This window comes from Tachysurus vachellii, chromosome 5 (assembly GCF_030014155.1).
Source record: "Tachysurus vachellii isolate PV-2020 chromosome 5, HZAU_Pvac_v1, whole genome shotgun sequence".
Taxonomy (NCBI): Eukaryota; Metazoa; Chordata; class Actinopteri; order Siluriformes; family Bagridae; genus Tachysurus; species Tachysurus vachellii.
The window spans coordinates 18,783,603-18,807,519 of record NC_083464.1 but is presented as its reverse complement, the minus strand read 5'-3'; the positions used below and the strand labels follow the sequence as shown (position 1 = coordinate 18,807,519).

The following is a 23,917-nucleotide window of genomic DNA, read 5'->3' as shown; positions in this document are numbered from 1 at the left end:
AATCTCATGGCTTTGAAATATACCAGCCTGTAATTGGGCATTAACTTTTGTGCCTCTATAGGGAAAATAATTCAAAATTTCTGTTTTTTTCTTTTTTTTTTTTAAAAATTAGGCATTTTTGTATATTAATTAGGTTTATTATACCAAATATTACAAAAATCTTTGCAAAATATATGTTAATATGTTGTAAACAAGTTAGACATAAAAGGTAAAAAAAGGCTATCATATATACTTTCATTCATTCATTCATTTTCTACCGCTTATCCGAACTACCTCGGGTCACGGGGAGCCTGTGCCTCATATATCATATATAGGATATCATATATACTTAATTTTCTATAAGCAGTCAAAACAGACAAGGTCAAGTTGACTCTGCGCTCCTAATTTGCATAGGAATGCAGAAAAGGTCTGTAAGCGGGTTAAAAGCATGTATAGATCTCTATCTATGAATCTATCATACTATAGATTGATCTATCAATTAGAGCATTGATAACGATGAAGTTGTTTTAACTTAGATTAATTAGGCTCAATAAACATAAATCAGAACACTCAGGGCCGGCCCTGCGCATAGGCAGAATAGGCAAATGCTAAGGGCGCCGCCGACCACTAGGGGCGCCCGTGCGCCCAAATTTTTATTTATATATATATATATATATATATATATATATATATATATATATATATATATATATATATATATATATATATATTATGGCATGCCGTTTAGGAAATTATTCATGAGAGAATTGAATGAAAACTCGGAATATATTGAATGGATTCTCCAAAACTCGGAATATATTGAATGAAAATTCGGAATATATTGAATGGATTCTGAATATATTGAATGAAAACTCGGAATATATTGAATGGATTCTGAATATATTGAATGAAAACTCGGAATATATTGAATGGATTCTGAATATATTGAATGAAAACTCGGAATATATTGAATGGAAACTCGGAATATATTGAATGAAAACTCGGAATATATTGAATGAAAACTCGGAATATATTGAATGGAAAGTCTGAATATATTGAATGGAAAGTCTGAATATATTGAATGGATTCTGACGTCATCAAGGCGCACCCGATATCACTTGAGTAAAGTTGGCTGCATATTCACAGATTCGAGTTTCCCAAGTCAATAACTCCTGAGCTAAACGCTCTAATTACACAAATAACACCTTTTTTTATGGTAGTAATGTAGAGAGGCAGCTACAACCCAATTTTCCTCAATATCAGCTTTCCTCCGCGTTGGAAAAAATACATAAGTCTCTATGTGCGAACACCTAAGAGACAGATTCCAAGGGACCGTCTGCAAAGTGCAAAACCGGGTTTTCGGGCTTTGCAGACGGTCCCTTGGAATCTGTCTCTCAGTCGTCTGCACTATAGAGACTTATGTATTTTTTCCAACGCGGAGGAAAGCTGATATTGAGGAAAATTGGGTTGTAGCTGCCTCTCTACATTACTACGATAAAAAAAAGAGGTGTTATTTGTGTAGTAACACCCTTTAGTTCAGGAGTTATTGACTCAGGAAACTCGAATCTGTGAATATGCGGCCAACTTTACTTAAGTTCCCCTATTTACATATCTAACAGACACGGATCAAGATCACTAATTTGGATCTCTTTTGGTGTCCACTACACTACTGTCTGCCTATTGTCTGATGCTAGGTAGGTGGGTTAATATGGGTTTGTAATAGCAGATTTGGTTGTAAATAATTTTATTGTTATAAACTTTCAAATTACACTAGGCCATCTCACTGTATCCAAAAGACACATATTGCTGCTGAATTGACAGTTGTAAGACACAATATGCCTGAAGTATTGGAAATGTCACGCAAGACTGGTGACTTTGTTAAATTTCTTTAAACCTGCAAATATCTGTCTTTTGGATACAGTGAGATGACCTAGTGTAATTTGAAAGTTTATAACAATAAAATTATTTACAATTTACAACCAAATCTGCTATTACAAACCCATATTAACCCACCTACCTAGCAGCGAATAAGTTTATCGCTGACTCAGTCATTCTGCCTAAAGTACAAAATATCGGGTGCGTCTTGATGACGTCAGGATTCATTCAATATATTCCGAGTTTTCATTCAATATATTCCGAGTTTTCATTCAATATATTCCGAGTTTTCATTCAATATATTCCGAGTTTTCATTCAATATATTCCGAGTTTTGGAGAATCCATTCAATATATTCCGAATTTTCATTCAATATATTCCGAGTTTTGGAGAATCCATTCAATATATTCCGAATTTTCATTCAATATATTCCGAGTTTTGGAGAATCCATTCAATATATTCCGAATTTTCATTCAATATATTCCGAGTTTTGGAGAATCCATTCAATATATTCCGAATTTTCATTCAATATATTCAGGATTCATTCAATATATTCCGAGTTTTCACTCAATTCTCTCATGAATAATTTCCTAAACGGCATGCCATAATATGTATATATATATATATATATATATATATATATATATATATATATATATATATATATATATATATATATATATATTACCTGAGAAGTATTTTACTTATTTTACTTATATATTTTTTACTTATTTTACTTATATATTATATATATATTTTATTGCTGTAAGAAAGGCAAGGAAAGCAAGGTCTCCGTAATATAGTTTTTTTATATAGTTAGTGTGTGTTTCCAAAATATTTTCAAAATAAAGAAAAACAGGACAAAGCTGTGCAATTTGTTTCTGTGTAAGTTTATGAACAAAATGATTGGAACACAATTGTCTGTGATTCCAGGGGCGCCAGGTGAAATCTTGCCTAGGGCAGCAAATTGGCCAGGGCCGGCCCTGAGAACACTGTATTACTTTTTGTATTAAATCCATGATTTGCATATGTTTTGTAATTCTGATTTAAGTTGAATTAACCTAACTAAGCTTGTTTTAGTTCGTTGCCATGGCAAAGAACTGACGTCGAGGCAGAGTGGACCATAACACCACAAAGAATTTGTTTGGGCATGCACGGATTTATGACATTATTCATAAATTAGAGATAATAGTTCAATAATAGAAATAAACACAATTAAATGCAATATTTACATGTCATTTCCAAATGCTTCATTGCAGACTTTTAGGGTTCTATTACATTGACTTTTAACACCTGTCTAGTAACGAATTGGCAGATTAGTTTTAATAATTTTTTTTTTGTTTGTTTGCATTTTTGGGTCACTGTTTCTATGACCCTGGCATGTAAAATAAAACCTTCGTATGTGCACGTGTTCAACATTAGACCATTACAGAGACAACATAATTCATTAGATCAGATTCGTTCATTATATGGCTTTATTGTAAATGCAGCACAACTTTGGAGACATTTCATAAGTTTTCAAATTTATTTTATGTGTAAATAATTACACAAACTTGTTTACATAAATTTTTTTATCTTTTTCCATACACTTGACAGATAATATCTTAAGTAAGATCTTGAAAAATGCAACCTTGTACTCATCCACATGGTGTTAGCCAAGCTAGTCTGAATATATCTTAACACAAAGTCTGTTCTACCATGTCATGCCTTATAACTTTACTGTACTGTAGTGATTTAATTTAAGCAAACTTAGCACTGTCAAATCTGCCTGCTATATAAGACATGAAAACATACATGTCTCAATTTTATGTACACTGTACATGCTAAGAGTCTGGGAAATGTTTATATCTGGCATAGTAATACAAAACCACAATACATATGCCTGTTTAGAGTTTTGCAAATGTTTATGCAGTATACAATATATACTATATTCAGAGTTTGTCAAATGTGTAATAATGCAATGCAAGAGTATATTTGGTAAGACATTTTGCTTGTGTTACTCTTTTATAAAGTGAGTCAAATATAAATAAACTGTAAATTAAAATTAATCCTAAAGTTGCATTTTTGTTGTTTGTTGTATAGTGTAGAGTAAATTCTACAAAAAATATCCAACTTGTTTTGTCTACTAAAGCAAGTTAGTGCAATTTAGCATTTTAAGCTACCTAAACTGATACATCTTTTCAATACAATTATTCCTAAATGTTACGTACATTAAACGTAAAATGTTGTTTGTTCAACAAGACAAAATGTAACTTTTTTATTCATCATTTTTTTTAAGTTGTGTCAATATGTATGGGCTTAGAGTGAACATGTCCTTATACTTAAATTAATTATTTGTGAATGTACAATAGTTCATTAGATAAAAAGACTGAAATAATGTTTAAGAAAATGTTAACCCTTTTACTTGTAGCAAAAAAAGGTTTAATTATGAAGGAGTGTCAATTAACTTGCATGATTTTGTAAGATATTTTGCATTGTTTTGTATTTTCTTTAATGTAATACTTTAAATTATACAACAGTTAATTCTGGTCCAATAATTTGTATTGAACAACTGGTGTAAGAATGCTGCTATTTAGTGTAACTGCACTGGTACATTTCATTATTTCTCACTCTGCTAGTTTGCCACTAATAAGTTCTAATTCTACAAATTTATTTTTATGTAGAGTGTACTTTTTTTTTTCATTATTTATTTATTTATTTATTTATTTATTTATTTATTTATTTATTTATTTTTGCATAAGATGTGTTCTGTTGCCCAGTTTAAGCTTGTCTGGACTATTTATTTAAACCAATAACACTCAGAATCACCCCATAGTGTAATACTGCCAACATCATGCTTCACCAGTGGCGTAATATTAGCTAGTTGATGAGTCATACTTGTTTTTTGACCAATGCAGCACTTTAAATTTTTCAAGGCTTTATCCTTATGCTATCAGAGTTTTTTTAAGTGAATGCCACTTTCATCTTGTCCCACTGCCATATGGGGCTGACTGATGGAATATTTAAAGGTGGTTTCCCTCACTGAGGATTTGGTCGGCTAAAGCTCACTCAGAGTGGTCAGTGGATTCCTCACATCCACTGCAGGACACAATGCACACACTTTTATATCTAGGGGCAGTTTAGAGTTGCTAATGCTAATGTTCTCACCAGCATATCTTCTGAGGTGGAAGAAAGCAGATGAACCCAAATCGAAGGCATGTAGAAATATGGATATAATTTTCCTTGCAAACAGTTTAAGCAGTTGTCTTATTGTCAGAATAATTAAGGCCTTTTTTTTTTTTTTTTTTTACAGTACCTGTGTGTAGGCTAGCTTGTAGTGATTTGTCTTTAGTGCAGCAGTAGGATGAAGAGAGGACTCTGTATTCTGTATGAAAGCATCTCCCTTGCATAAAGCAATTAGATATGACATTGTGCCAGGAGCTGAAACAGCTGTGTGCGACATTACTACTTAATTTTTTCAAGAATGGATGTATAAAACATAAAATGTGTTTTGGGCAGGTGCAGTATAAGGTATGGCTTGGAAAACAGTGCTTTATTAGCAGCAATGTTGTACACGCACGGGTAGAGGAAGAGGAGGAGAGAAGACCGTTCTAGACAGAGTAAAATAGCAAACTCAACACTATGAGCGTCCCAGGCGTGTTAGCGCAGAGTGAGTGAGTGAGTGAGAGAGAGATAGAGTGAGAGAGGGAGAGAGAGGGGGAGAGTCCCAGCTCAGTAAGGGCGGGGGAGCGACGCATCATTGCAGTAGTGAGAAGAAAGTCCTGCGCTAGTACTAAACCTTCAGACACACACACACACACACACACACACACACACACAAACTCTCCAACCTCAAAAGCCGACCTAGGAGAGACCCGTGTGGTTTATTTTGTGCAGACTCTTTTTCAATCTTGGAAGAAAACACTGCGTGTTGAATCCGGATACATACTGTGTGTTTGTGTGTGTGTTTATTTGTATGTGTGCTGCCAGGACTCGGTTGACACTCGGTTCTGGGTGAATTATAGTTTCTCGTAATGCGCCATTCAAGCTGATGCTCCTGCTGCAGCAGTGAGATCTTCTCCTCTTCTCTTCACTCTGCTCCCAGGATCTCCCATCTGCGTTGAACATTGGTGTACCATTCAGGGACTTTAAATCCTCCTGTTATCCTGATCTCCTGGTATCTCGCTGACTTAAAACCCTTCCCCCTTCATCTCTCTCTCCTCTTCCTCCTCGTCTTCATCAAGGCGAAAGCGCTGCAGAGAGCATGTGAGTATCAATGCGGACTTCTTGATATTGCATACAGTGCGACTGTGTGTCTCTGTGCGCTTTAACGGTATTACGCGCACGTTAATGTGCCATTTGTTGTCATTTTACAACACTCGAGATTTTTGCTGCTACTTCCTTTTTTCTTTCCATTCATGATCTGGTCCACTGAACAGAACGTATTCTACTGCTGCTATGGCACAAAACATTCATTATTGTAATGTAAGCAGCTGAGCTATCCTACTTAAAGGAAGAATGTAAAAGCACAATGTTTATGTTTGTAAAATAGTTTTAAGATGCTCTACTAATAACTAAACTGACTGTAATTCATAAATATAGTGTTTATATATATATATATATATATATATATATATATATATATATATATATATATATATATATATATATATATATATACAATATTATGAATTAAGTTCATTTAGTTATTAGTAGAGCATCACACAAAAATAATTACATCTTTCCTGGAAATGCGCACTTCAGAATGAGATCAGTGCAGCAATGGACTTTGTGCGTGACTGGTTACTGTGCTTTGGTGTCCTCATTATTCTTAGTCATCCAGCATCCGATACAGCATAGCTTTAGAAATAGGACAATGTTTTCAAAACTCTGAAACAAGCCAGACCTCAGTCCTGGAGGGCTTCAAAACCGCTGAATTCTACATCATTTATTAAACATTCATGGGATGTTAAATAGGAAAACACAAAATTCTGTTGCACTACAGCCCTCCAGACCTGAAGTTTGATACTCCTATAAACATGTACCCATTTTGTATATACAATCCTCTGATGGCTTCATGTTCAGGTCAGCTCCAGGTCCAGATGCTGCAGCTCCTGCAGGAGCTCCCGGGGCTCCTGGCGCACCCGGAGCAGATGGAGCACCGGGCACAGGCCCTCCTCCACCTCCTCCCAACACCTCAAGCAATCGTCGACTACAGCAGACACAGGCTCAGGTGGAAGAGGTGAGCATGTCTCAGGAATTCTAGATGAGGTTGGAGTATATATTGATGCCATTTTTTTTCTTTTTCTAACTGCCAGCCTTATATTGCATTGCATATATTTCTGATGTTTATGCATGCTGAGAGACATGAACTATAGCTTGCAATTCAACTCATTTATGTATCATGTCGTAAAGTGAAAACTTGTACCTGCTTTGTTTTTACTCATTGGCAAAAACAAAAAACTTTATGGACCAGTTTATTAAAGTCTCAGAACTGGCTGAGAGATTCTTGAAATTCCAAAGTTTTGAATTTTTGATTTGAACTAAGTACTGCAATAGAAATTTCACCAATAATCACCAAATATAGTTCCTATATCCTCTCTATTTATCAACTAAATGCAATGTGCAATAAATAATAAAACTTTAGTGAAAATTAAAATTCTATTTAAATTAAAATTAATGACCTGGTCTGCTTTTCTGTGAAGGTTGTTGATATTATGCGTGTGAATGTGGATAAAGTCTTGGAGCGGGACCAGAAACTGTCCGAGCTGGACGACAGGGCTGATGCATTGCAGGCTGGAGCCTCTCAGTTCGAGAGCTGTGCTGCCAAGCTGAAGAACAAATACTGGTGGAAGAACTGTAAGGTGAGGAAGCCTGAGTGCAGACACAGTGCCATCTGAAACCGGAGTCGAAACACATGAAATTAAAATAGAAATTCCACTTTTTTAGATTTATAACTTATAATTAATCATTTGGTTTGGATGAGCATACAGCGGTCCCGTTAAATCTTCATATGTCCACAAATATGATTGAGCATGAGGAAAAAAAAGAGCAAGAGCATATAAGGGAAACAATAATAAAATTACACATTGAGAGCACCAGATATGAAGAGAGATTTTGTGTAAGGAAAGGAGCTCTTATTTACGTTGTCTTTACTTACTCTAATCTCAAGAGCCATGAAAAGTACAGTGTGTGTGTGGTGATAATTAGTTAATGAGTGAAAATGTAAGGGAAAGTGACAACAGCTGGTGTAGATACCATTAGGCATGGTAAACAAAAGCATTGCCTAAGATATTAACCACAATACTAAAATACTACATGTAGTAGTATGTAGTATTTTAGGTTTTTTGGTATATATTTGATATATAGAATTTGTTAGGAGTATTGGAAAAGTATGCTAAGGCTATACTGTAAACACTTATCTCTGTTTAATTAATATACGAATATTTTTTGAATGTTTAACCAATTAAGAAGTTTTAAAAGCCTTAATTTTTTTCTCCGCCTCCTATGAGAAAGCAAGACTGACAGCATGAATCAGAGACGTTCTGATATCTGTTGCCATTTGACATTGTTAAACCATTCTGTCAGGCAGTCCTTGGCTATTTTACTCACTTCCTATTGATATCATTCTTAATTAAACACTTTTGAGAGGTGAGTTTTTGGCCCAGGCTTTACTCACTAATGGATATATTGTGGCCTTAAACCTACCGTAGGATATTGTGGTAAGAATAATAGGACATGATTATTCAGTCAGTGGACAAAATACTTTTTAAGAATTTTCCTGAGCTGGAGCGCATCAAGCTGACAGTCTTGTAATACTAATTCATAGTCAGGAGTCTTGGGCAAGAATTATGGGAGATTTGTATTCATACATCAAACACCAGTTCAGATCCTCCAAACAGCATCGTGCCTGATCTTCAGGCAGGAAAGAAGTCTGACTACATTATCTGAACGTGAGAAAGTAAACAAATGACATTGTGAATAATTATGATTCTATAAGAAGAAATAGAAACAGTTTACAGTGACCTTGTAATCAGAAAAATACAGTGTACTGTGTAGTTGTATGATACTGTAACTGTTATTAACACTTGACTTTTGTTTCTCTGTTTTGTTTTTCTTCCTTCAGATGATGATAATGATGGGTATTATTGGAGTCATAGTGGTTGGAATAATCTTCTGTGAGTTCCACTATTTATAATTTTTCAAACATTCTACATCACTTAAATGCATTTAAATTAAATGACGGATTTTCTTTTGTAGATAATAATAATAATAATAATAATAATAATAATAATAATAATGATAATAATAATAATATTGCTCTATTAAAAAATATCAGTTTTTACAAGAGAAGAAATCAATTTTAAATCAATTTTAAATTATTTTTTTCCTCGTTTTCTTGTCGGAACTCGTGATTAATGTCCAGACTACTCTTTCTTAACACATGTTCAATAATTTATTCAGCAAAACATTTTGTGCAGTTATGCCTGCTCATTCTTTAGGAGGAGCGTACCGTCCATTAAACACTCAGCTACTGAGAAAGGAAGTCACACTGCTATATGAATCTGAGCTATTTTAAATGTGTGCATGTCTGTTATTTAATGATCTCTTAATCTTTTTCTCTTCTGTCCCCTCCTTGAATCTTCTTCTTCTTCTCTCATTCCTCTACAGTGTATTTCTTCTCATGAGCTCACCCAGCTGACAGAGATATGAAAACCAGTTTCAAGGAGACAGAAGAACAACCAAAACATAATGAAAAGCCCACTCATAAGTCCATGCCTTTTCATGTTCCCTCTCTTTTTACTATCAAGGCCTCCTATTCCAGACATCTGCTACTTACTCAGTGTGACAGCAGTAATCAGATTCACAAGCTTCCTGCTCTCACATAATCTGCTATGCTCTTTACTCATTCATTCTGATTTCCTGTAGCTCCTTGTCCCTGACATAACAGACACACAAACACACACAGACACACATAGACACACACACACACACACACACACACACACACAGGGACATACACCATGAGTATTTGTGGGATTAGTTTGATAAAAGGGTAGGAAGCTAAAGCTGAAACAAGTGTGAGTTTAAACTCATTAATTAAGTGACAAAGAAATCAAAGTCAGGGAATCCACAATCCACTTTCTACTTGTAAAGCCAAACATCCTCAGCTTTGGAAATTAGTGAACTAACATAACATATACAACACATGTTGCTCTTTCCTACTATCACAGTGTTTATGGCTTTATCCCCCATCTGCTTGTATCTGTTAGTGTCTAGAAGATACATGAATTTAAATGACTTTTATTGTATATGTGTAATTGTCATCGCAAACATTAACGATAGAAACTCATTTTCAGATATATAGATAGAATTAGAAATATCTTGTTAATTTTTTTTCTGTACAACAAATAAGGAGGCAGACTATAAGAAACAGAAATATAAAAGGAAGAGGTGAACAGGGATGTGAGGGAGAAATGGGGAAAGATTTTTAAATATTAGTTAAGAAAACTCATGCACACACACACACACACACACACACACACACATACACACACACATATTGCTATACAATTGTCAGCTTAGGATTTCTATTGTTTAACAAAATCCATAGACTGACCCCCACACACACACACACATACACACTAACAATTAGTAATTAATTTGTGTCTAATTACTTGCATGGAAAATTAGACACAATGTAAGACTTCATGCCCTTGACTCCTACTGCCTAATGTACAACCCCAACAGAAACATGTCACTGCTTCCATGACATCTCTTCAGTGTACAAAATATAAGGTCTCTGAGCCTGCCAGTACATACAATGCCCTGCTACATGAGAAATTGTGATGAGGAAAAAAATAACATTGAATAAACTTGCCATGTAGTATGTTATTTTAACTCAAATGTCCTTCATATACAAAAATTTTATTATTTTTCTATGCAGTACAATTGCAAGAGCTTTCACTTTCCATTTTGCAGGTGAACTCAAAGTGTTTGTATGGCACATCGCTAAATGCCATTTATGAAAGATTTAGCACTGAACAATAGGAAAGCAAATCACTTATGTCCATTTAGAGAAACGAGAGAAGAATTCAGAAGCATGCCTTTTTGCTCTAACACTTTTGCTGATGCCAATAAAAAAATGTAAAATCCACACTTCATGTGAAACGTCATGTGTATTAGTGACAACTTCAAGTGAACAGAACATTTAAAGAGAAACAATATATACAGTCAAATGTTCAGTAATGTATATGCAGATAAGGATTGTGGTTTTTATTTCAAACTGTATGAGGAATATTTTGATAGGAATTAAGCAGTTGTGAATGACATAAACTGACCATAAACCGAACTACCATATTTATTCTGGGATGACTTAAAGTAATAGATTTAAAAGATGACTTGCTCTGAAAAAAGCATGTGCAACAGTATTAATATTTGCTCAAAAAAAGCCTAGTATGTTATTAGTTAGCTATTTCAAACAGGCAAGGACAACAACAAGAATTTTGAAAAGAAAAGAGTCCAGTGTTTGATAGATTTGATGCTTCACATTTTAACTTAACATATATCACAAAAATATGACAAAAAATGACAGGTTTATTTTACTTTATACAGTTCATTGTAGACACACAGACACACTGTCTCTCTCTCTCTCTCTCTCTCTCACACACACACACACACCTTTCTTGTTAATTTTATTCTACAACAAAATCTAACCATAGAATTAACCTCAGTAACAGAAAATAACACATTCTGGAGCTTTAAAGTTCATCCCTCATGGGAATTCAGATATTCCTATCCTTTTTGGGACACTTGGACTCTAGGGTGTTAAAATCATGTGCACACACACACACACACACACACACACACACACACACACACACACAAACACATTTTGGGATAAAACTGGAGCAAACCCACACAGACAGACAGAGTAATTAAGCTGCCTGGACAATAACCTGAGCTCAAGATTAATCCCCAGGAGAGGCTCTACCTGCTGAGCCATCATGCCACCCATTAAGCTGTTCTGCACCTGTTAATAAGAAGACATTTTTATTTTGTTTTATTGTTAATTATTGTCAGCGTTCTCTAAGATCACATATTGAACGTTTTATAACCAATACCTTATTTATACAGTTATAATCAACACTTAAGGTGGTAGTATGTAACAGAACGTAATATACATACCTATCTTAATGCTTGATATAAAAACAGTATGGACAAAATCAGTGTCGCCAGAATCATCCAGTAATATTCCTCTGTTACATACATAAAGAAGAAAAAAGGCTTTAGACAAAAAGTACAGTAATCACACAAAGAAACTTAAACTGTAACCAATATATGGCAACATGCTACACTTGTATATTGTAACACTTTTACATAGATTTGCCTGAAATATTCTTCACCTATACACCAATATATGCGGTACATGGATAAAGAGTTCATTATATCGATGTGAATTAGTAATAATTACTAATAATAAATTATTTTTGATTTAGTACAGTCATCTGGATATGTTATAAACTTTAGTTAGTATACTATTATTATAAAGCCTCACATGGTCATCTCTGGCATACAGTACCAACAATTAGTCCTGACATTCTGAGAAATAACTGTATTGTAATTGTAACTGCACCTGTTGCTGAGTATGCTTATCTTTAATACCTGGACATTTTGATATAGTGTAAGAATTTTAGCTTCATAAAGTGAGCATTAATATATTTTAATGTAATGATTTAAATGTACACTACATGAGCCTTTAATGTAAAAGATATACATATACTACACATATAAAAAGGTGTTAAGAATACCACTCCAATCAACAAGGAATGGCAGTACCCTTTTTTCAGAGAGTTTATAAAAGCACTCCTTACTCACCCAGGCTGGGAATTTGATCAGGTTTGAGAACTGTCAGGCTAACATTACTGGGAGTTTGCAGGCCAATGTGAGAGACCCTACAGGTAAACACAGTTCCAGGAGGATACTCAGTTGGGCGGACAATGAGGAAGGATGAGAGAGAAAACGTCCCATCACTGTGCTGCCGATGGCTGGAGAGAGAGGATCCATCTGTCAGGGAGATGCTCTCTGTCTCTGAAGGGAGCTGACAAAACCACTCCACCTACACAAAGTATTAATGAGTATTATAAAAGGTATAAAATTATAAAAGGATCAACATCTTATAAAAGAAATTCTTTAGCTGTAATTCTAAGGCTCAATAAAGCATGGTATTGGCAATACTTATAAGTGCTGTCTGTTATTGACAGACAAGGTATGATATTAGGACATATTGCAAACACTATAGCTCTAAAAGGTAGTAGAAAGGAAGGATGCTTATACTGTATAACTGTGGTTCTATGACTATGAGGGCCATCCGGATTACTCAGGTTAATGTGAATGACCAGAGAATGAGAATGACTTTTTAAAATGATTGAATGAACTTTTTAAAAGTTGCACTCATGAAGTCTCAGTCACTCTGTAACAATTTTGAAATTTGCACTTGACACACTCCTATTTCTCAAACTATGGGTTAGCTATATTAGCATTGAGTGCTGACTGCATGTAAATACACACCTCTACATCAAGGGGGTAATAACGCTCACAGTGACAACTCAGTCTCTTTGGTTCCTCATCTTGAAATGTTATTTTGTTTCCTTCAAATGAAACTCTTGGAGGTTCTAAAACAGACAGAAATACAGGACGTCAGCATCAACAGACGATAACCACTGTAATGAATTATTAAACTGTTGCTTTTCACATAAGTAATCCCAAGAGCAAAGATATTTGACCACGTTTGATATTGGAGATGTCCACATACTAGCAAGACACTCACGTATGATGTTCAGCTGAACGATTTGCTGAGTCTGAAAGGGTGCAGAATTAATGGTGCAGATGTATGTGCCTTCATCTGAGACCTTTAACTTCATCATGGTCAGAGATGCATTTCCATCTCTAACTAGTAAGGTGGAGTTTGCACTTGTTTCCTCTCGATCCACTGCCACTACAGGCCAGAAAACAAATAAATTATTTAGAAAATATTATTCAGACATGTACTAACTGTGAACTGTGAATTTTAATAGATATGGGAAAACAAAACTGAGACGTGAGTTTATAATAAATATCAAACTTTTCAAGTTTTATGTACATATTATTCACAGAATGTACCATAATGTTTATTTATTGGATATACAGGTTCAGCTCAGTAAAATAGAATGTTGAGGAAAAGTTCATTTATTACAGTAATTCAACTCAAATAGGGAAACCCATATATTATATAAATTCAGTACACACAGACTGAAGTAGTTTAAGTTTTGGTACTTTTAATTGTGATGATTTTGTCTCACATTTAACAAAAACCCACCAATTCACTATCTCAAAAAATTAGAATACTTCATAAGACATAAAACATTTTTAGTGAATTGTTGGCTTTCTGGATTTTCATTTACTATATATGTACTCAATACTTTGTAGTGGCATGGAGGTGATCAGTCTGTGGCACTGCTGAAGTGGTATGGAAACCCAGGTTTCTTTGACAGTGTCTTCAGCTCATCTGCATTTTTATATTCGCTTGTTTCCCAATTTTCTCTTGACAATACTGGTTCAGGTCTGGTGAGTTTGCTGGCCAGTCAATCACACTAACACCATTTTCATGTAACCAACTGTTAATGCTTCTGGCAGTTTGGGCAGGTGCCAAATTCTGCTGGAAAATGTTCTTCTTATCCTTATCCCAGCTAAGATGCCTCTAACATTGTCTGTGGTTCAGGAGTGGCTTAACAAGAGACTGCGGTTCACTCAGTTGGTTGTGCATCTTTTTCTTCCACACTTTTTCCTTCCACTCAACTTTCTGTTAACATGCTTGGATACAGCACTCTTCTAAACAACTGTCAGATCAGCAGTCTTCCCCATTAGTGTGTAGCCTAGTAAACCAATTTGAGAGACCATTTCTGTGGCTCAGGAAATCTTTGCAGGTGTTTTGAGTTGATTAACTTATTGGCAGTCACCATATTTTGATTTTTTGAGATAGTGAATTGGTGGGTTTTTGTTAAATGTGAGCCAAAATCATCACAATTAAAAGAACCAAAGACTTAAACTACTTCATTCTGTGTACTGAATTTATATAATACACAAGTTTCACAATTTGAGTTGAATTACTGAAATAAATTAACTTTTCCATGACATTCTAATTTATTGAGATGCACCTGTACATTCACATTTTTTTACTCACAGAATGATCCTGCCTCAGTCTCTTTCATATCCAGAATGGTTTTGCCTTGTCCTCTATATTGCCAGCGCCACTCAAGACCCAGATTCTGCACTGGGGGGGTGTCCCTTTGCCTATAACCACAGTCTAATACAATGTCTTCACCTATAGCAGCCGCAACGGAAGGTGAGCGAGAGAACACCAAAAACACAACTGCAAAGGCAAGAAAAAGAGTAGACAGAAAGTAAAATAGAATGGATGAAGCAGTAAGGGATGATAAGATGAATAATAACATATACTGCTATGAAAGATTACAAGATACCAGTCTTTTATGTGCAATTTTCGATACTTATTGTTAAAGTTTTTCATTACAAAAAAATAACTTATTTAGCATTTAATGCATATTTTGAGACACTAATAAGACATTACTCTCAAATGTATTTCATCATTTGTTTTCACTTTGGTCTGTCTACAGTACTTATTAATCCTCAAACCTTTTTTACTTCAAAATATTTTAAGATACCAACACACTGAAATTATCTTTAAGTATCTTTGCTTTTCTTTTAGATAAATGGACAAACAAATCGGGGGGACACTGTGAATAGTACTGTGTTATATGTTCCATAATATTTGTTTCATTTAGTCTATTATGTATTATTATATTGTTGCATAGACACAGATTAGTCCTAACATTAAAACCACCTGCTTAATATTTTCTTGTTTCTTTTTGTTCCACTAAAAAAGTTCTGACCCAATTAAGGCCTGGACTCCACAATACCTATAAAGGTGTGCTTTGTCACCAAGACATTAGTAGCAGATCCTTTAAGTCTTGTAAGTTGTAAGTCAGGACTCAAGGTAAATACTGAATCAACAATTAAAATCACCTTTTATCTGGGAAGGACTTTCACCATTATGTAGTAATTAGAATAAGGAAACAAACACATGTGGTGTAAGGAAATAAACTCATAGAGGTTAGAATTGAACAGAACAATACCCTCTGTGATCAGAGTTCCCCACTGGCTGAGAGGAAGCTGAAGTTTACTCTGTATTAGTGATGCAGAATTTGATTCTGCATTCTCATTGGTTATTATCTGTAGCACCAGAGTGAAGCCAACACCGCCGCCTTCAAGCTGTATTGACGCGATGAAATAAACAGGTACAGAATCCGGTTTTGTGCCTCGAGGGATATAATGACTCAGTTCACATGTCACTTCCTGTTCATTACAATCAGCATGGAGAAGAGACTCTGCTTCAGGTATCTCCACTGATAAAGCTAACCCAAAGACAAAGGAACAATATAAATACTTAGAAAGCATATTACAAAACAGATGACATTTAGAAGAAGTAGAGCAGCAGTGTCCAATCTTATCCGGAAAGGGTTTTCAATCCAGGTGCAGGTTTTCAATCCGGGTGCAGGTTTTCAATCCAACCAAGCAGAAGCCACACCAGAGTCTACTAAAAGCCAAGAGCAACTGATTAAACAGGTGGAATCAGGTGTGACTTCTGCTTGGTTGGAATGAAAACCTGCACCCACACCGGCCCTTTCCGGGTAAGATTGGACACTGCTGAAGTATATGGACAATATGGTATTTTATCTTTTACCTGTGGCTTCAAAAATAAGGTCATCAGCATTAGGGGTGTCGGGATGGACGTAGGGCGTGATGGCTTCTGCTGAGAGGTCAGCGCTCATAGGAAGGTCCCTTAGTACCACAGTGGCAGGGGAGCGTATGAAGTGAGATCCGGTCATTCCTCCACCTTCCTCAATAAAGGAGCAGGACAGCACCACATCAGCAACCTGCACACCTGAGAGACACGCAAACAAGTACAGAAAAAACAGCTCTGCAGTAGCATTATCCTCAAAAAACAACACACCCATACTGTATATTTCACAAAATTGTGATTGTAATACAAAAGAAATCCACTTTAAAACTCACTGTGTGTCAACGCGTGCAGAGAAGCGAGAAAAAAGATTTCAAGCATGACGGATTATTCCTACAAACCCTGTAACTGCAACACCAGCACAGTCAACTGTTTAATCAGGAAAAATAAATAATCACGATCAGATCCGGTCTAAATGATTGTCGGGGTTTGGATAGTCCCTAATTCAGTGCAGTTTCACTTTTCATTTCAGAGCAAACTTCCGCCTTAAGATGCGCAGTTTGTGTCTCACGCAGCAACCAGACGCACACAAGCTGCGCGCTAACAGAAGCAATGCGCTTTAGTTTGCTAGCTTCAAAGTGAAAGTGAAAGTAGTTGCGGTAGGAGGTCACGTTTTAAAGGAGACTAAACGGCCAATTATATTCGGTTTGAACTGTATTATAATGCTTAGTGTGTTTTAATAAACGTCTCTGATGATGTTGATAGAAGGGAGTTTGGGCCAAAAGGCTGTGTCCCCATCAGAGGACACAATCTCGCTCACACACCCATTCACACAATATAGACAATTATAAAGACGCTAAACAGCATCTAATGCATATCCACAAGGTAACATTTACATTTATCGGAGGCAGATAGATGGGGAAGTTTGCCCAATTAATTGTTGAACTATGTTATTGAGTGAAACATGTCAGATCAGCGTATATTATACCCCGATCGCTCATAACATTAAAGCCTCCTGTTTAACATTGTGTACTTGGTTTGCAGAACTATTTAGATATCTACGTTTGTGTCAAAGTAACATCCGCACGGATGCCGGGACCCAAAATTTCCCAGCAGAAAATTCGTCAGAGCATGACACTGCCTCCATCAGCTTGCCTTCTTCTTATAGTACATTCCAGGTAAAATGTACACTGTGTGTGTATGTGTGTGTTTGTGTGTGCATGTGTGTGTTCTTTCCATATTTCAGTCCAGGTCTCCCAGTGAAGAGGTGCCATTTCCACTCTAAGATGACTTCATCATTAGGTGATAATGTATTGCTGTGACAAAACGTAGTGCAGAAAGCTTTAATTTGCAAATGCTCACTTGATTATTGTTGTAGTTGGGCTTGCTTTGTCTGTTTGGTTGTTGTGCCAAAATCCATGACACTGTAAAGTGAAACTGTGAATCTAGTGTGTTGAGCAGGTAGTGCTGTTAAATACCAAAATCTTTCTTAAAGATATACGCTTTGACAAATGATCCGGATGCTGTTGGGCACTTTATTAATGCTATTTTTACTTTACTTTTATTTTTCAGATGTTTTACTTTGCACAGTTTACAGATGCAGTTTACACATGCGTAACATTAACCGACTCAAATATCTCATGAGAGACACACTGAAACTCTGCCCCAAACACTGTAATAATGTTACAAAAATGTACTGATCTTAGCTTTCACTCATTATCTTGCTTATCCAGTCTGTATATCTTGAAACCTGAGTGTATACTCCATATCTACCTGGTATGCCACAGCCATGCCCCCAGCTAGCTATGCCTGTGGCCCAGAACACACCATCCTTTCTTAACACAAGTGACCCACCACCATCCCCTTCACATGTGTCTTTTCCACCTTCAGGTACACCAGCACAGAACATGTTTTCTGTCAAGGGCACCGGGATCCCTAATTTATCAACAAAATTTTGGCACGTCTTTTGTTCCACAAGAGGAATGGAGGTATATCTGAGAAACCTGGCTAGAGCACTTCTCTCTGTTTGACCAAATCCACTTACCCACCTGAAAATGAAGGAGACACAATAATTATGATTAATAATTATGACAATATGCATGTAAACTTTATATAAAAAGTGAGTAAGAATAAGAAAATATAGAATGCAGCTTATAGCTGTGTTGTGTTTAGAAAACATTACCCAGTAACACCAGGTGTAATTTCAGTATCTTGTGAAGGCAAACACAATGGCATAACATCAGCATTGTACAGAATGGGCTTCTCCAGTTGTATTAGTGCAATATCATTGTCATAGTTTGTACCATCTGGGTTATTATACAAGGGGTGAATGTGTAAAGACTTGACTTGAAGATGTGATAATTTAGATATTTTTTGTATATTGCTTACTCCGACATATACCTGAAAACAGACAAACAAAAATATGTGAAGTTCAGCTAATCAGCTAGTATCACTGCTGTGTATCATCTGAGTTCTGTTTGATAAATGAGAAAATATCTGTAAACCTATGGTGAACTAATAATGCATCAATCATAGAATTACAATATAAATTCTGTAAGTTGTTAATAACCAGTGGTCAGGTGGCTGACAGATTATTTGAGTAGATACCAAGATACCAGATACCAACCTAGAGACAGATTAACACTGTTGTCTTTTATCCACTGGAATCTCCCTGTGTTAACCTGCTAGCAGTTGGAATGGGAACTCTAAACAGACACTAGATATAAATGTGTATGATGCCATCCAATGGAATGGCATCCCATACAGATGATATTTACTCTACATACTCAAACCAAACAACCTGATTTTTAATGTGAACACTAATAGAAGAACTTGATTTTATCCACTGCCATATGATTAGCTGATTGAAAAAGTGTATATAACAGGTCCTCAGGTGTTCCTATTAAAGTGGTCAGTGAGTGTATACAACAGTGTTCCGCAACCAGTTAAAAACATTAACCAAAATTGTTTAGTAGAGTGTGCCTAGAAGTTTAAGGAAGAATAAAATAAGTATGGACAAAATATAAAAAATATACAAAATATGACAAAAATATTAATGACATTTCATTTGCTTTAATTTTACATACCATTTAGCAAATATTAAGGATAGAGAAATCTGTATATGATACCTAAATTGATTTTAACACAAAAGCAAAGGTTTTACATGAAAGAGCCCAACTCCAAATGACACAACATACCTTTATTTTTTTGAGATCATTAATCTGGTTACTGATCACATTTGCTGCTGTTAAGATCCATTTCTCTGCTATGATAGCTCCGCCTCCATGTAAGGGGCTTATAAAGGCATACCAGGGGAAAGCTCTCTGTGGAGCACGATGGCCTCCTAAAACCCTCTTATGACGCTCCAGGCCAACCAGTGGGTGACCACACTCTGATGATCAGACAATTCAGCCATATGACCAAGACAGCTTTTACAAAAAAACACTTACATCATGGAAGAGGTACTGAAGGTGAATGTTATTGTGTTTTTATTCACAGTATTACCTAGGACACATTTTGGGGTGACAGACATGATCTTGTTTTGGTCATCTTTCCATTCCATATCTGCATGGCATGTGTAGGTTACTGGAGGAAATGGCATTAATAAACAAATAAATAAATAAGTGAAGCAACAAATTACTTTTTAACGGGTAACTATGGTTCTATAAAACCTATTTAAAAATAAACTAACCTGATTGAAACTGAGAAGGCATGTTTCTTTTAATAGTTTTAATAAATTCAACTCAGTAACAAAACATACATCTTACCATTATATGTGGTAGGAAGAACGTATGGCCTGTTACAGTGCAGGTTGATAACAGATTGATATTGATTATTAGCCCCAGAGATGAATAGCACTTCTCCGTTTAGTATGGGTGGTGGGTTTTTACAATGTATGACTATAATTCAAAGAGAAAAGGACAATTTAATCACAAATAGGTTTATGACTAACTTGCATCCAATATGTGAGATACATTATATGAAATAAACAGTTAGACTTACCGTGGCACTGAAGAAGAGGTAAACTCCACTGGCCATTGCTTTGACAGGTAAATGTGTAATTATTGAACAAAGCTCCTTTCTGAAACAAATATTAATTCAAATGTATATATATACATATAAGTTGTTTATGTAAAATGCAATCCATTACCTAGGAAAAAGTTCATCTGTACTTACTACAATGATTTTGTAGCCTGTGTCACACTGAGCACTGATCACATCTCTGTAGTAGTACGTGGAAAGCACTGGGATAATCCTCATGTTTGTGCCTTTTGGAGACTCACACTCAACCTCTGTGGAACATTACAGAAAACAACAATAAACAAGGTCAAATAAGAGTTTATATTTATCTAGAATGTGTGATCCCCATAATGCATGAGTTCGGAACAAATCGCAAACATTATTATCAATTTAGGGTAAAATGTTGATTCAGCACGCATACAACCATATTCCAAATCCATGCAAAAATCTTTCATGAAGCTTTCCCATGAGCGCACATGGATGATGCTGACCTCACTGCCTTTCCACTGCACTTCCATTTTTCCATTTTCTTTTGTTCCTTTTTCAAAAATGTTATATAAGTTGCTTGCCTTACTCCATAAAACTTAGCCTTAGTCCCATTTATATGTACATGTATATGTACTGATTTTATTAATGAGTCATTTTCTACATATTTGAAACAATACTGAATCTGTATTACAATAAAATCACACATTTTCACATTTAGTGAAGCATGTATGATTTTGCCTTGATTAATTATTTTAAATGGATTGTTTTTTCAGTCATAGCAATGTGTCATTTTGTTCAGAAAGACTGTTACATGTGTAGTGATCATGTGGGATGTCAGGATGTATACAGTATTATTAAAGGATGTGCTATCACGATCAGGATCACTTGTTTTAAAATCTTGTTTAGTGTAAAACTCACGAACACATGTGCGCTGATCAGCATCCAGCTTGAAGCCATGATAGCATGCACAAAGGTATGAGCCCATGGTGTTGAGGCAGATTTGAGTGCAGGGAGGAACTTGACTCGAACATTCATCTCTATCTGTATAACACAATCCTGCCTTTTATCATATTAAATTGCTTTGTCATATTAAATTAGATTGAAATCATTTACTGAAAGAATTATTACACTTGTAATTATTTTTATTTAATTAATCCTAGTCAGTGAGAACAGAAATACTGTAAAAGAAACACATATGTAGGATACTGTATATTAAATGTTATATTTGTTGTACATTTTGTCCAGTATATTTGTTATATTAAATTGCCTGCATTTTTGGGTAATTTTACTTATTATCTTTACTCATTTACTTAACATGTATCATGCTTGTGTATATTTTATCAATATGAAGAAAAAAAAATCTATTACCGCTCCTAAGACATTTTATTTGTCACCTTTAGCCTGGTAAAATGCAGAGAAGCCCACAGGAAGGGTAGGCCCTTGGTTCACTTCATTAGTATGAAGTGAAAGCTTTACTTTAGCGGTGGGTATGAAAATGGAACTGTTTCCTGGATGACTATGGCTCTTTGAATCCTGGTCACCACAGTACTTCATCACTTTCTCCTTATAGGATATCTGCAGTATTTCAGATACATAGGACAAAAACAACTGCTTAAATAGATCAACAATCTCCTCATATTCTCCAAGGTGTAGTGATATAATAGTGAAATTATAGAACAGAGTCATTTCATAAGAATATATCATATATATCACATGTACCGTGAGAGAATCGTTCCGGCAGCCTTGTGAAGGCTTGATATTGAGATAGTTGAAATTGATCTGAATGTGATAGCCAAGAGGCACCTCCAGGTCCCAGTGTTTATAAAGGGGAGCTGGATAATGTTCAGGGTAATTAGGAGAGTGTAACTCACCATACATCACTGACATGTATACAAAACTCCATATTTGCAAGTTGATAGAGATTATAAAAATCCTGGCAGGGAAAATGGGGGAGTGTTATTATTTGTTTAAAAGAAACAAAAAATAAATCTATGTATTAATTTGTCCAGTTAGGTGGTTGTAGTTCACTGGTTATATTTTAATAGGTGAACTATGGTGAATTAAATTGACAGTAAACTACGGATATTATCGAATAAGACTCTCAGTTAAATTCCTAAGTATTATGCTGTCTCAATTTTATGTGTAAAACCAATTAAATAAATGAGAGTGCAAGAAATCTGTTAAAGGCAATTAAAGTCTTTACTAATGTGTAATACAATTTAATGCAAAAAAACTGGCTATTCATTTATACATATTTAGTAAAAATGTATTTAGTTCAGTTATAGTGAGCCTGTATGTTCTGTACCAACACCCTGTTTGAATGCATGTGAAAGACAAACAAATTTAATATAGCTAAAATAATTTAGATTAGAAACTTTCAATTTATAGAGACACACAGACTGATTAATTTTCTGTACATAGATTATGCAATAGTGTCTGTAATCTTAATACAATAAAACTGATTAACTTGATCTTTTATTAACTGTATACTGTAAGCTGACACAAATGAATCATACTCACCATTTTAGATTCAAATGTAAGTCCATTATTGCAGTGTTCAAAGCCAAACAAACAGAGTGAATAAAAACGCAAGAACAGTATAAACATGGGGAAAGAGGCTTAGATAAATAAACAGTAGGCTAAAAAAGTACAAAGTCCATTTGTAGGGTTTACAATTAATGTTAAATGAATAAGGATATTTACATTCACATGAGCAAGATTGGGCTCCAGATGCAATATATGAGAAAGAAATAACAATGGACACATTTCCAGTTCAGTAGAGGAGTTTTTCCCCCACATGATAACATGGAATTTGCAATAGATTGAAATACCAGATTGTCCACTGAGCTGATGAACAAGAGAAATTTGGACTGAGCTGCTCACGGACCAAGGTGCATTTGGTATATCACATGATTTACTGAAACTGATGTTGTTTTTGGATGCTATGTTACTGAAATTGATGTTATGTAAAAAAGGTTTAAAAAAGTGTTTTTAAATATTCTCCTTTATTTGTTGAATGTAACACTTTTTTAACATAATTTGTTCAGCTTGATGAGTGTAACATAAAATGTGCATTAATCAACTTATATTAATACATGGAATACATGTAAAAATCACAGTAATTTACAGTAATAAAAACACAGTGATAAACTGTGTACACCAGTTTGTTTGCTTACAGTTTATTCATACTCTTTAAAACAGCATTTGGGAGCTGGGCATATAATCAAGTCTACTGGCTAGATGTTAGAAGATTAATGCAAATATTCTTAATATTATACAT

The 23,917-nt window shown here is 35.1% G+C and overlaps 3 protein-coding genes across 3 annotated transcripts; 1 reads left to right on the top strand and 2 right to left on the bottom strand.

Annotated features, from left to right (window-relative positions):
* Positions 1-5,960: 5,960 nt before the first annotated feature.
* On the top strand, positions 5,961-11,011 carry vamp1b (vesicle associated membrane protein 1b). Its single transcript, XM_060870166.1, has 5 exons — positions 5,961-6,098; positions 6,918-7,074; positions 7,538-7,696; positions 8,959-9,010; positions 9,504-11,011. Coding segments are annotated over exons 1-5 (387 nt in total). The 5' UTR covers positions 5,961-6,096; the 3' UTR covers positions 9,521-11,011.
* Positions 11,012-11,073: 62 nt separating this feature from the next.
* tapbpl (TAP binding protein like) lies at positions 11,074-17,231 on the bottom strand. Its single transcript, XM_060870164.1, has 9 exons — positions 16,965-17,231; positions 16,633-16,833; positions 16,025-16,303; positions 15,055-15,243; positions 13,663-13,830; positions 13,404-13,507; positions 12,711-12,951; positions 12,021-12,091; positions 11,074-11,865 (listed from the first exon to the last, which is right to left on the bottom strand). The coding sequence occupies exons 1-8, from the start codon at positions 17,008-17,010 to the stop codon at positions 12,021-12,023; spliced, it is 1,299 nt and encodes a 432-aa protein (XP_060726147.1). The 5' UTR covers positions 17,011-17,231; the 3' UTR covers positions 11,074-11,865.
* A 913-nt stretch (positions 17,232-18,144) lies between these two features.
* On the bottom strand, positions 18,145-23,326 carry LOC132845842 (complement C1r-A subcomponent-like). The gene is made up of 11 exons (XM_060870162.1): positions 23,158-23,326; positions 22,357-22,570; positions 22,032-22,212; positions 21,556-21,678; positions 20,806-20,921; positions 20,632-20,710; positions 20,397-20,528; positions 20,134-20,214; positions 19,827-20,020; positions 18,812-19,029; positions 18,145-18,677 (listed from the first exon to the last, which is right to left on the bottom strand). Exons 1-11 carry the CDS (start codon positions 23,181-23,183, stop codon positions 18,332-18,334), a joined length of 1,710 nt encoding a protein of 569 aa, XP_060726145.1. The 5' UTR covers positions 23,184-23,326; the 3' UTR covers positions 18,145-18,331.
* Positions 23,327-23,917: the final 591 nt, after the last annotated feature.

Coding starts and splice junctions, on each gene's coding strand:
- vamp1b (XM_060870166.1), top strand. Junction 7,075..7,537: donor CACAGGCTCAGGTGGAAGAG/GTGAGCATGTCT, acceptor TTTTCTGTGAAG/GTTGTTGATATTATGCGTGT. Junction 7,697..8,958: donor ACTGGTGGAAGAACTGTAAG/GTGAGGAAGCCT, acceptor TTCTTCCTTCAG/ATGATGATAATGATGGGTAT.
- tapbpl (XM_060870164.1), bottom strand. CDS start 17,010: ATGCTTGAAATCTTTTTTCTCGCTTCTCTGCACGCGTTGACACACA. Junction 15,244..16,024: donor GGGAACTCTGATCACAGAGG/GTATTGTTCTGT, acceptor TTGCCTTTGCAG/TTGTGTTTTTGGTGTTCTCT. Junction 13,831..15,054: donor GACTGAGGCAGGATCATTCT/GTGAGTAAAAAA, acceptor TCTGGCCTGTAG/TGGCAGTGGATCGAGAGGAA.
- LOC132845842 (XM_060870162.1), bottom strand. CDS start 23,183: ATGGACTTACATTTGAATCTAAAATG. Junction 21,679..22,031: donor TGCATTTTACCAGGCTAAAG/GTGACAAATAAA, acceptor TGTGTTATACAG/ATAGAGATGAATGTTCGAGT. Junction 20,922..21,555: donor TGATCAGCGCACATGTGTTC/GTGAGTTTTACA, acceptor AATGTTCCACAG/AGGTTGAGTGTGAGTCTCCA.